At 38.3% G+C, this 13,867-nt stretch overlaps 1 protein-coding gene across 1 annotated transcript in view; it reads right to left on the bottom strand.

Annotated features, from left to right (window-relative positions):
• The window catches only part of LOC143171922 (GTP-binding protein Rit2), a 182,759-nt gene that overhangs the window by 80,580 nt on the left and 88,312 nt on the right, over positions 1-13,867 (bottom strand). Inside the window, exon 4 of the mRNA XM_076361106.1 lies at positions 8,852-9,043. Within this exon, the coding sequence (XP_076217221.1) occupies positions 8,852-9,043 (192 nt within the window). The remainder of the gene's footprint in view (positions 1-8,851; positions 9,044-13,867) is intronic.

Here is a 13,867-nt window from a genome sequence, read left to right as displayed (position 1 = left end):
TCTCACTTTCAGGACAACATCTTCGCTCAAGTGGAGATTAACATGAAGAACATGCATTTGTTCCACTCTAATTAAGCATATGCTTAAATAGTTTCCTGAACTGGAATGGTAGTAAATGATATATGAGTTAGGCTGAAACCTTGATATTGCTGATGTAAAAATACCAGCATGTATATAAAAAGATACCTTCCCATTGCATGCCATTCTCTTTCACGTATATGTGCCCCTGTGGAGAAAATGAGGGGATAAATCCTGAGAGATGGGAGGTCATATTGCTTCAGGCATGGATGGTGGAGGGGCAAAACTGTTTTCCAATTAGTACTGCCTGATGTGGTATATTCATGCTTCTCCCCTTTCTGCATTAAGAAGAGGTTGATGCCTGGCTTGCACACAGTGTGCAAGAGGAAGATTCACAGACAGGACAATGAAGATTCCAGCAATTAAATTGAAAATGAATAAAACTGAATTTTGCAACCAGCGTTTTGGAGCACTGACCCTGGAGCAGGGCAGGCACCCGAGTGAGAATCACATACAGCTCCTTCTTTACGCCTTTCTCTGCTGGTGAAAAATGAACTATGGAAGTCCTTCAGGGATAATTAGCTTCCTCGCAAAATTTTATTTTCCAGCACAGGAATCTGTACAGGCTACTAACTAAGCCCTAGTCACCCAACAAATGATACCACTGTGGTTTTCTTTGCAAGCTGTACCTCTTTGTGTGGTCACTGTGTAACCAATGGCTTTCCCACTGCAAGGCTCTGAGGAATGCAACAGCATCCTGAACTTACTCACAAACAAGCCCTACACAAGGCTGTTTTGCAGAAGACTTGTGTGGGTAGTTTTCCAACAGCAGTTGCTTGCTTTAGTTAAGAAGAAAGATCCTGCTGGCATGGCTGCCAAATGAAAAGTGCATTAATGTCTTCACAACAGCTAATTTCCCAATTTACAGACCCAACAGACAAATCTCATAGTCCAAGTTCACCTTGAGGAGCAATCTAGGTCAAGAAGACAAGAGGTGAGAGGGTATATCTCTGTAGCTTCACACCTCTCCTCCAAGGCATTCTCCCACTGGAGTCAAACATGGCCACACCAAGTCAGGATTTGGTACATGGGGAGGACAAAATCTGTGAGGTGGAGGGTGAAGGTAAAGCAGGTAGAGGTAACAAGTACTGGGAGCCTTTTAAAACAATACAAAGTGTGTTGCTGTTTAATAGCCCTAGCCGTGAAGTGACCTTGCAGCACCACCCCTAGCGTATAGCCCTTGCTACATGTCCTGTCCTGTCCTGCTTTGGCCTCAAGAAATTAGTTGCCTCTGTTTTTATCTCTGAATATCCAGGGTTTCTGTTATAAACATTTTTTATCTGCAGTTCAGCTATTGTTTCTCTGTTGCTTCTTCTCTTATAGAGCAGCTTGTTATCTGCATCTTAGTCCCCTTCAAATGTCTTCTGCTCTGTGTTGAAGGGATTACAGGGCTTACAGGATGGTTCACTAGAGGTTAACACAATTATGAATCGAGAAATGAGCCAACAGTTTCATTACAATTGTCTGCGTGTCTGATTGCATTTACTGCAGCCTGGGTAATATGAAGCTGTAGTTTGTTTTTGTTTTTTTTTTTTTTTGTGGAAATATAAAAGCATTGTAATGACGAAGGTTCATTGTATAAATGAACCTTTGCTTGAGACAGTTAAGATAACAATAATAGAATTTCCTTCCAAGAGACTACAACTGCCAAATTGACTTCTACAATTGCATTGGCATAGAAAATCACACTTTTTTTTTTTTTTTTTTTTTTGGGGGGGGGGGGTAGGGGGCAAACACTAAAAGATTTTATTTAAATTATATAAGAAAGACTTCTTAGGACAGTGAACAGTGTGAAAGAAATGTTGAACAGTCAGAATCAATTAAAAATAAATAGAAATTAGAGGTGTAGAGGAACATGACAGAATCCAGATACATATTTTGGTAATGTAAGAAAGTGATTATCAAAGGTTTGACAGTTTTCTAAGATAATAAAACATCATGACAACTTCAGTGGTTTTAGTTCCAAATATTCAGACAACTGTCATAGCTCCATCAAAACAGCAAAAATGGCTTATATTATTCAGAATTTGAAGAGCAAATGAAGAATATGATGTGATGTCATGTGGGAAAGGCAATATGCAGGCAAGCGAATGTAAGCGATGATGGCAACTCCTTAGAAATGTAATTCATTTTCAGCAGGCATTCATGCTAGCAAAATGGAACTGCATGGATGTCCATGGAAAATGAACAGCCAAGATGACATCAAGAGGGATGAATGGATTAATCTAAAAATTCTTTGCAACATTCAAATAAATAATTTTGAAGAATTTGCTCTTCTGTGCCATATTCTCCTCTGGCTTTTTTCCATTAAGGATATCACTAGGTTCTTTGTAGTTGTTATTTAGGGTAAGCCTGCCTGTATACATCTGAGATATTTTAAGATCACAGCTCACACTGCTCTTTAGAAGGGAGCACCACCTAAGAATGACTATTTAATAGATTTTATTCATTCAAAAACCAAAAGCAAGCTAAGCATGCTTCAAAAGTCTAGTCTGTAGTTAGCACCAACAATAATAACAGAATGAATCAGTAAGTTCAGATTCTCCACTGAAAGGATGTCATAAACAATTTTGTTAGTCTTCATCTCACCCAAGTATTGCTGTATAAAGGCTAGGAAGCTAGTTGTCCGTGCCTCCCTCTACAGTCAACAGAAAGACAGGTGACTTCACAGGCAGATACATCTCATTTTATGATACACTTCTATGATATGTGATAAATCCTGTTTTTCTCAATGGATTTTATAGAGAATCTGGCCAACTCATTTGGTTTAATCATTTTAACATGTCTATAGTTAACTGAAATGTACACTATTCTTTGTCAGTAAATAGCAGAAAATGCATTTCCCTTGACTTGCAGTTAGAAAGTTCAGAAGAAACAATGAAACCTTTCACTCTGTATAGAGCACTGGCCTGATAAATGGGAAACAAGAGCCTTCAGTAGACAGACTCTTCCACCCAAATGTCTTTTAGAGAAAATGGAACTGCTGGTGGTAAAGGACATTTACAAATTTGAGAGCAGTTTTAATCCCAAAAGCAAAAGAATTCAGCCTGATGTTAAGGTAAGAAGTTCAGAATACTGCAATTTCATTACTAATATTAGTAAGAGAGCATCTAGTAAATAATGCTTCATAGTCATGCACTGGTAAATGAAAATAAAATAAAACATAATGTCATACTCTGTAAGTATTTTCAGTGTCTCAGCCAGGCACCAGAAGGTATAGACTGACAATGTTGGAAATATACTGAACAGTTATTCATACAAAAGAAACCAAACCAAAACAAAAAGAACATTAGTTGTCTCAGACTCAACAGATATTTCAGGGTTTTAGAAGCCAGCATGAAAACAAACCAACTGTCAAAATGGGAAATCTAAAAGTTGATGCTCACAGTATCTGATAACCAGTCAGATCATCTTGAGCAAATTCCAGAGTAAAACCTCATCGAAGTGATAATGTTCTTCAGGCAGCTGGTTCAGATCATGAGAATGTACTGAGCCACTGTAATCCTGGTTTGAGAATTATCTTATGGCATAATAAAACCTTAGAAAGAAAATAGAATGAAGCCCCTGTAATTAATTTGCACTCCAAATAAGATATTGTTCCATGCTAAAGACAGATTTCCTATTGATTTCATATTTCTTACTGAAGGAGCGAGGCTGTAAGAGGAGAGAAAAGGAAGCAAATGCTTTCAAAAGCACTGCTCCTGCTCATATTTGTGCTTGAAGCCAATAAGACAACTCATGTGTGGAAGGATAAACAACTGCATAATTCTTTTCAGGACCAAGACTGTACTGGCAAAACTAACAGCTTTGATGACAGGCTTCCCAGAGAGGCCAAGAGCTGAACGAAGCGTGAGCTGCCCTCGTAACCTTGGACTCAATGGACATCAACATGTTATCCATGGACTCGACTGAGCCCACAGCTTATTCCTCTGGGGTCAAACAAAAGCGTATAGGAAAAACTGCTCCATGAAGGCTATGCAATTTCTATATAGGTAAAATTTCCAGAGGGGTTCTTACATCTACATTAAAAGTTTGAAAAAACTACTAGAAAGTATCTATTCTTTCCAGCTCAGAGCTACAGCACATTGTTCAAAGGAGCTTATGTAGTTAGTTCCCCTCTGAATTGCTGAATGTAATATATTGCAGTGGTCGGTAGGCAGTCTTATGGATATTTTTTCAAACAACCTTTCAGCAGTGCCACATGTCTTTATTACAAAATATTTTAATTAAAAGCTGCAATTTAGCTTTCGCATGGCATGAGCTCAAATAGAATCAGTTGTTTATTGTCTTTTTTAAAGATGAATATGTTTTAATTAGATATTTACCCATTATACAGATTTTAAACTTCAGTAAGAACCAGATGTTGACCTGGGGTAAAGTGACAAAGCTTATCTGAAATAAAAGTATCTATTATACTACATATCAGCTGCTCCTAAATGTTTCTGAAACTCTATGGTTTGAGACCATTAAGACCAATAATAGTCTTATTGGCTTCAGGCACAAATATGAGCAGGAGCAGTGTTTTTGAAAGCATTTTCTTCTTTTTCTCTCCACCTACAGAAGACATTAAAAGACATATACAGCCTATCTTTATTAATCTGATGACTTTAATGTTAGAAAGCACTGAAATTAAAATGGTATCTAATCAAGCATTTAGTGCTCTATTTTATGCAGCAAACAGCTATGGGATAAAATGCATATAATACTTAAATATTTCTTAGAGCAATGGCTAAAAATCGAGGAATGAACACAGATGAATGCCTTAACCATTCATGTCCATTCGCTTTCCTGCTGAATCTCTGAACACAAAACGAAACAAGGTCAGAAAGGACCAGACGCAGCTGCAGTACTAATGGGTGGAAGGGAATGGAGGATGGAGGCAGCCTTGCCACTAGATTGAATATGCACATCAAGATAATGAGTTATTATATTTTTTCCCCACAGTTGTTTCAGAGTTGTTCCCCCACATTGTTTCAGAGAAAATGGAAAGTGCTTATTCTTTAGGCTGATGGATGTAATTAAAACTTGTTTTAAGGAGTACAGGCAAACCCATTTCTTAAGACATTAAAAATGACAGGCATACTTAAGGACAACAATAATTTCACTGAAGCCATCAGAAAATAAAAACATTATTTAAAAATAATAAGCTTGTTGGTTTTGTTTTTCAGTAGTGTTTCTGCTAACACAAAATTTTAATTGCAGATTAGTTTTATTCTCGTAGTTGATAGATTTGAGGCAAGCGACATACATCATTAATTGTATTGTGCAGGGGATCACATTTCAAACAAGAGCTTTGTCTGACCGAGCTACTACAGCCTGTCTGATTGTTGCGGAATTGTCATTAAATGGAAATGAAGCCTGGGAATGTTGAACTTAATGTTATGTTTCCAAATACCATGAATAACATTACGGTAGCTTTAATGAATTTCATAGGAGAAAAATGTCGTTAAACGAAGCAACAATATTAGCCCTGGTGCCCTAGCCAAATTCCAATCTGGCTAATTGCATTCTGACACCTACTATTTCTCAGTTGTTTGAATTTTGTATGTTTGTGTACCTCACTCTCTGTTCATTGATATGTCACTGCCATACGTTGTCAGACCATTGCTGCCTGTCACCCCAGAGTTAGCTGGCTACCACTCTTGACCATCCAAGCACTTTTAATGAAGCCGTAACTACAGTACATGACCTTGAAAAGATTCCTTTCAATCCACCTTCCCACAGCTCATCAAGTTACTTAGATATTGCTTAATCTAACAGGTAAGCATAGATATAACTTATTTCAGTGTTTGTTAAACATAGAGCACAACCTCACTTCCCAGTTCTGAAATGATGAGCTGCTGAAGTCTATTAACATACGTTTAAAGCTGGGCACAGAGATGACCTCCCACACATTAGTGCTTTTGTTGAGGTCAGAGAGGCACTCTGAGCAGTATCTCCTAATCGCCTCCATAGAACCAGGCTTTGCTTTGAATTGTAGAGCGGTCTCTGAGAACATTACCTGAACTATGGATGAAATTTAAGTGAAGATATGCTCCAGGAGCACAATTTACACACCTCAGCACCAACTAATCATGGAGACAATGACCCTGGAGTAGAGCTAGTCCAGAGTTAAAAATAAATTCCCAAAATGTGGACTTCAGAATAAACTGTTTTGTTCTACAGTTCTACTCCTATTGGCTCATGCTACTTGCTCATGTAGATGTAGTCATATTCAAGTGCTTTATTCAAAGGAGCAGATCTGCATTGTATTATCTTACTAGTCTTTGAAGTAAGGGTGTCCCACAGCTCAAAGTCTGGATTGCAAAATATTTGAGAAAACCCTTCTGACATTGCCATGTTTGTTGACAGTTGTAGAGGGGTTAAGGAGGAAAAGAATCTGAAGACCTAAATCCTGGCTCATTGAAAGGTTTTTTTTTAAAAAATAGGACCAATATTTAGAACTGTCTTGATACACATTCAGGCAGGATCTTCAGGGACAGCCTTGTATAACAGTTTTTTGTGTGTCTGTCACATCTCAAAGACAAAATTTCTAATATCATTCCCAAGATCCTCCCCATGCCCTTTAATCCTGAGTGCTGTTTGTGATATCTAATTCAGACATTCACGCACGCTAATTTTCCTTTTTTGGGAGACCAGACAAGATCATCAAGGAGCATGTAAAACATTTAAAACAGGCACATATTTTTAATATGCATTGACAGTGATTAAAATATAAATGCCCAACAAAACATAAGATCAGAAACAGGTAGTGACAAATATAATTCTCTTCCAAGAGTCTTCATATCACTTAGTGAACAGAGCATTCCTGAAAACCTCATCTACAGGTAACTGTAGGTAATCAATCATATCCCATTCCTGTTGGGATCAGGTGCAATGTCCTGTTCACTCAGCAGAACAACTGAATCCACATCCCTCCCCCATCTGGTATATAAGTATCCCAGAAGCTGCACAGATTGTATTCCATGTTGCACATGGCACTCTTGTTTGAAGTCTCAAGCTGCATGTTAACCTGCAACTGGATTGTCACCATTAAGGTTTTGTCACAGTACGATTTAGGGAGAAAGTCAATGATCTGGAAACACATGTGAAGTTTTAAATGTACATCATTAGATCTTCAGGACTAATTTCAGGCTTAACACTGCCTTGGATTTTCTTCAGGTAGAAGGAAGAAGACAAAGAAATGGGGAAAAAAGTGACAGGATAAGTGGAGAAGAGCAGACAGGATCATGTGAGCACAGATGCTAATGAAGTGAAAAATACCATTTTATTTAACTGTTACATATGTCTGCACAGAAGTCAATCATTTGAAAGCAATTGTGGTGTGTATAAAAAGCCTTTTAAGATTTCCATATAGAATTTTTTTTTTCCCCCTTTTTGAAGTTTCTGTTTAAGATTAAGGATATTTTCCATTCAGTACCAGGTCACAAGCAAGCCATTTCTAAGATGGTCTCTCTCTAACTCACTTCCTTGCACACACACACATCAACACAAACAGCAAGTAGGAAGTGGAGAGGAAGCAAAAGGAAAAGAGTCAGCAAAGATTACTAAAGACTTTGAGAGAGACACAGTCAATGCCCTCATAGTCAAAGAAATCTACTGCTCTATGTGTGGTGGTGGTTCAAATCTTGTTGTGCTGGTTTTGGCTGGGATAGAGTTAATTCTCTTCACAGTAGCTAGTATGGGGCTGTGTTTTGGATTTGTGCTGAAAACAGTGTTGATAACACAGGGATGTTTCCATTATTGCTGAGCAGTGCTGACACAGAGTCAAGGCCTTGTCTGCTCCTCACCCCACCCTACCAGCGAGCAGGCTGGGGGGGCACAAGCAGTTGGGAGGGGACACAGCTGGGACAGCTGACCCCAACTGACCAAAGGGATATTCCACACCATACGATGTCATGCTCAGCATGTAAAGCTGGGGGAAGAAGAAGGAAGGGGGGGACGTTCAGAGTGATGGCGTTTGTCTTCCCGAGTCACTGTCACATGTGATGGAGCCCTGCTTTCCTGGAGATGGCTGAACACCTGCCTGCTGATGGGAAGGAGTGAATGAATTCCTTGTTTTGCTTTGCTGGCGTGCGTGGTTTTTGCTTTGCCTGTTAAACTGTCTTTATCTCAACCCACGGGTTTTACTTTTTTTTTTTCCCCTCGATTGTCTCCCCACTCCCACTGGGGGGCGGGGAGGGGAGGGTGAGCGAGTAGCTGTGTGGTACTTAGTTGCCGGCTGGGGTTAAACCATGACACTTGTATACAAATCAAAGTGAATTCAAGTCTTGCATGTCCCCATCTTACCTGAACACTCTAATAACACAGCCACTGGCTTTTCAGGCAAAGGTGACCTTATGTGCATTTATCTATTTTAACTAGAACTTTTTTCAGTCTGAGTTTGAGAAACCTTTAATTAAATCTACTACATTTACGAAAAAAATCTGTATTTAAAGGTTGGTAACTTCCAAAGAAAACAGGTTTTTTTTGCCACAAAGATCCTGACTGAATCTATTTCCATGTTGAACATGTATATAACTTCCAATGAAAATAGTGGGATTCCTTTTCAAGTAAAAATGAAAAACATTTGGATGTGATTGGCCAAGACTACTTTAAGATCCATAACATACAAATGAAAAGTCCTTAATTTATTACCAATCCTAGTGTGTTGCTCTTTGATTAAACCTCATCTTGTGCTAATAATTCTCAGTAGTACTGTACAACATATGCTACAGAAATCCCTGAGGTAGCCAAGGAAAAGCAAGCCAAAAACAGCAGAGAAGTTGCTTACCTGTCTGAACTCTTCAAGATCTATTTTGTTTCCCACCAGCACTAAGGGGATGTCATAGGAGTGCCGGACACGATAAATGAGTTCCTTAAACTCAGCAGCTTCTTGAAAGGATTGGCGGTCTGTGATGGAATAGCAGATAATGAAGCCTTCTCCGCCTCGCATGTATTGGTCCCTCATGGCTGTGAATTCTGCCTATGGAATAGGAAGAACATGCTCAGTAATTTGGCAAACAAAATTATCCAGCTGTAAATAACGAACTTGTGAAAAACTTCCCCCCATTTCCTACATAATTCCACATTGCTTGTTTTCTGTTTTCAATACTGCTCGCTGAAACTTGTGCATCTTTCTGGGGTCATCACCTGGATAATACACCACCAGGGTTTCTCTGAGGACCTTTTTTTTTTCCTTTTCCCATCAAGGGGACTCTGTCCTCTAAGAATATGAAATTATTATGCCAGCGCCTGCATACAGAAAATACTGTCTCATGTATTTCTAAAACCTCCTGCAGCACTTTCGGTAAACATAGATGACTTGCAATTGAATGAATACTAACAGGTGTAAAAGAAGAGCTATATTACTGTCTAGGGATGGGAGACAAACTCCTTACTATGCACTCACTTCAAAAGCTCAGTAATATCAAAAAAGACATTAATTGACTCCCACCAGCTTTGGAATAGTGCCTAGTAAAACAAGAGTATAATCTGCAAAAAGTTCTACTCTTTCAAATGCTCTCAGAGAAGCTGGGGGTTTCAGTTCAGTGTGGGATAATACCATTAAATGAAAATGAACAATTCCAAATTGTTAAGAGAATTGTGTAAGAATTGGTCCAATTCTCTCCTCCTGCATTTTCCTCTATTTATGTATGTATTTATTGTCACAGCAGCACTTCTGGTTATCAGTATGTTTTTTTCAGAAGTATTTAACAACTGCTGCATTGTACAAAAATCAAAACTTAGTTTTCAAAAACTAGTGTCAGGCACTGTGGCTTGAGAATATCTTTTAAAGCCAGCTTCTTTTTCAAGTTTGTTTGCTCCTCTTGATCACAGCCCAGAATAACCCAACACCATGGCAACAGTCGGTCAGGATCAGAATCCTCCTGACAGAATCAGTTCTCCAGAGATATTAAGATGCAGGAAGGTCTGATAAAGCAAGGAATACACATATCGCCATTGGACCACTTCTATGAGCAGCAGGATGCAATATCAAGTCCTGTATTTTTTACTGTGTTGAGAATTTAGGCTAAGATTTTTAAAACAGTTTAGTTTATATATATATCCTCAGTTCTTGCTGAAAATTGAAGGGAAATGGATTGCTTATGCTCTTTTAAAAGTCTCAGCCTTAAATCTCTCTCAATAGTCACTCATGTTGATTGATAATACTTCCTGTGAATAGACTTTCGTGTTGACCATTATCATTTATTCATGATGTATCTTTTACCCAAGGGCTTTCTTATATATCATTCAAAATATTTCACCTGCTACAGGAAAAGTTCATAGACTAAGCTCCACAATAGCAGACTAATAGGCAATTTAAGGGTAGGATTCTGCTTTGAGACTTACTTGGAATTTCAAAATGTCTAAACTATCACCACTAGCATCCCAGGAGAGTTTATTAACTACCAAGCTACAGCATAGAGTGGATCAGGCCATATTCTACCCCATCCTTTTGAAACTGGGTGTGTAAGAAGTAGGGCAGCAGTGGGGAGAAACACAGAAGATGTCAAACAAAACGGATTCTACATTCTGCTGGTTCGTGCGAGACAATGAATGGAGATCTGTCTCTATTCCCAGGTCTTTGCCTGCCACCTACATTAGATAGCCACTGTATTAATAAACAATGCGACACCAAACTGGAGACCATATCCAAGGTATCCAAATTATGGATAGGGAGTGTTAATGACTAAACACAGAGACATACTTCCTCTCCCTCACTCGCCCTCAGGTCCCAGGCTTTCCTGCCAGAACAAGGGTCTCTCCGCACACCTCCGTGCCCCCGATTTTCTTCTCTTTGCATCAGTCACCTAGAACTGTTCTGCATCATGATTAGTAAGGGAGTCTCCTTTGTAGGAGGAGCTGAACAAAGCCAGGATCCCTTCAGGCTGAGCAGACAATGGAAACCTTATGTGGAGTTAAACTTGTGGATTAAGGCCTCTGAATTTAGCTATCTATGTGTAGCTGCAGGCCACTATCTAAGCTCCTATTGTAGGTAATAGTAAGCTAAACAATGCAATCAATGGACTACAGATTGCTTCTGCTGATGAAAAATAATCATCTGTTTAGTTATCTAATTATCTATTTTTTGTTTATCTATTTTTGGTTTTAGAGTGAGCTGAACATTTATACAACTGAATGAAGCTGCTAGCTCCCATGCAGACACCTAAAAGTAGATGTTTTGGTATGGAACCTAAATCCCAGCCCAGATGACCTGTTTTCCTGGGTTAAAGATTTCATAAGTCAACTACTGTAACACTGTATGATTATTCTGCACAGCCTTTTACAAGGAATGAGCTCTGCTAAGTGAGTTGATCCACCTCTAGGAAGTGCTCAGAACTTTGTACACTCATTTATAGCCATTTATGGCAAACTAAAAAGAAATTAGGTCACATATCCCTGTTTCAGTTACTCACAGTAAGTGACTTTCTGCATCATGAGGACTTCCAGGATCACTCCCCAGGAATGCTTAATGACTTTCTTTGACTGCCAGGAGACTCTGGGCTCCTAATTTTACACACTGTGAATCATTCCAAAGGGACAAAGTGCTCAGCTTTTAGGCACTGCCATTCTTGAGTGGGAGTCTTTTACCTACGTGTTCTGGTTCATGCCTGTGCATAATTATGACTTTCAAGACATTAATTAATTTACTTCTGCAATTTTTTATTTTGACATGTTATTGCTGCTGATGTATTAGACTACGCAGCCAAAATACTTTAGTGTCATGTTTGCAGTGATCCATTTTCAGAGGCATTAATGATTCTATGCAAACTAGGTTGGGGATATCCACTTTGTTTTCTGTTGACTGTTAGCTCAGTCATTTCCTTTCTTATTTTTTGATGTTGATTTTCACTTCTCAGCTTTTTCCCCTTGGCATGATTGCTCATTACAGAGTCAAGGACTCTGAGGTCAAACATAAATAAGACTTTTCTTGGATTTGAAAAAAAGTGAGTTTTTTAATTCTGTTCACCAAGAACCCCAACATAATAGTATATCCTAAGAAAAAGCATAAATACAATTTCCAATAAACATACTATAACCCTTGCAATAATGTATGCGTATTATATATACAAGACAAAGGACTAAGATGTGATTAAATCTGTTTGTTAATTTTTTAGTTCAAGTCCTACTCCAGACTTCACTGTTTACATGTATCTCTACAGTAAGCAGAATCAAAATCCAAATTCACCTGGGTTTTGTGGATGTTCAGAGGTAGATGGAGATAGACCCAAAGGTTTTACTGGTTTTTCAGTGGTTTTATTTTTATGTTTTGCCTGGTTCTCTTATAAAATAAGCAACAGAGTATCTGTGCAGCTGGCACATTAATATCTACTTTAATTGTTTCCTGCTGTAAAAGTAGCTTTCTAAAAAATTATTCAGGAGTAGTACTAGATGCTATTTGCTACTCAATAGGGGGAAAATATGAAACATTCCCAAGTCAGTAAATGCCAAAGGGAAGAGACAGAAGGAAATCACACCTCCTCAAAAGGAAATAAATTCTGAGAATTAAAGTGAAGATTTGTCATGCTTATAGCACTTTGCAGCTTGACATCAGTCTCTAATACTCTCTTGTGTATTATGACTAAGACTTAACTGAAAAGTGTGGTAAGAAATCTTTTGAAACAAAATTACCATTCTTCTTGGGAGAGATGTTATACTTGAGAACAAGCATCAAGTCTGGATAGAAACAAAATAAAACTTTTCTAAAAGTTGAAAGAAGGCAGCATAACTTTTTTCCTTTTCTTTTTCCATTATAATTGAATGCAGAAAAAATCTGATAGTAATTCTCATAAGATTATATATATGTCTACCTGTTGTTGAAGAAAGAAAGCAAGAAAATCTCCCAATGATTAGGTCTCTTCTAAATGGATGTGACATTTGCCTTTTACCAGTTATTGGGCATCTCATATGATTTTTCAAAGATGACAGAATGGCCTCACAATAACACAGAACAGCTCCCTCAACATGCTCAGATGCATCCCATCCTGTCATATCAAACTGCATACACCCAGCTTAACTAACCTGTCCCTTGTTGATCCCCCTCTGCTAAGGGTAGTATATCTCTTCCTCAGACTTTCCTGCAAGGTGTAAAGACCTGGGAGGCATAAGAGCACACCTTGCCTGTGAAGGCTGGGATAGCGAAAGTCCTAAGTGTGTTAGTCCTTTCTGTGTTCCTCATCATCAGGCCACTCACTCCTTTCAGCAGCAGTCCCACCTTTTTCTTGGTCTTCGTTTAGTTCCTAGTGTACCTGTAGAAACCTACCTCGTTGCCTTTTACATCTCTCAAAAGTTACAACTTTGGCTTTCATAATCCAGTCCATTCATGCCCAAGAAATACTTCCATGTTGATCCTTGGGAGACTGTCCTTGTTTCCACATTTCATCCTTCTGTATATGCCTGCTTTTTCTATTAGCTTTTAGGAGAACAACTTAGCAAAGAAGAAAATACTTATTCCCTGTATTCTCTCTGTCATCTTGATTTATCCTCTTTTATCCCAATTTTCATAATGAGCAAGAGAAAGCTTTTTATAAAGAGCAGTAGTTTTAATGAGTTTTAAAATTCATATTGTTTTCATATAAATATAAATAAGACTAGTATGTTTTATTTTTTTTCATTAGAGATTAGAATCCTTTCCAAATAAGATCAGTATCTTAATGTCTCCAGAAAAGGAAACAAAGGCATTGAGCAGCAAAGTCAGATAGACTAGATCCTTATGAAGGATTAGTTTATGGGTTGCTATCAAACATAACAGTCTGGATCTAACGTTCAGCTCAGTTTCAGTCAACATTGCTGACTGAAAGAATCT

The sequence above is a fragment of the Aptenodytes patagonicus genome, chromosome W, assembly GCF_965638725.1.
Source record: "Aptenodytes patagonicus chromosome W, bAptPat1.pri.cur, whole genome shotgun sequence".
NCBI classification, from domain to species: Eukaryota; Metazoa; Chordata; class Aves; order Sphenisciformes; family Spheniscidae; genus Aptenodytes; species Aptenodytes patagonicus.
This window is presented reverse-complemented; position numbering and strand designations above follow the sequence as displayed.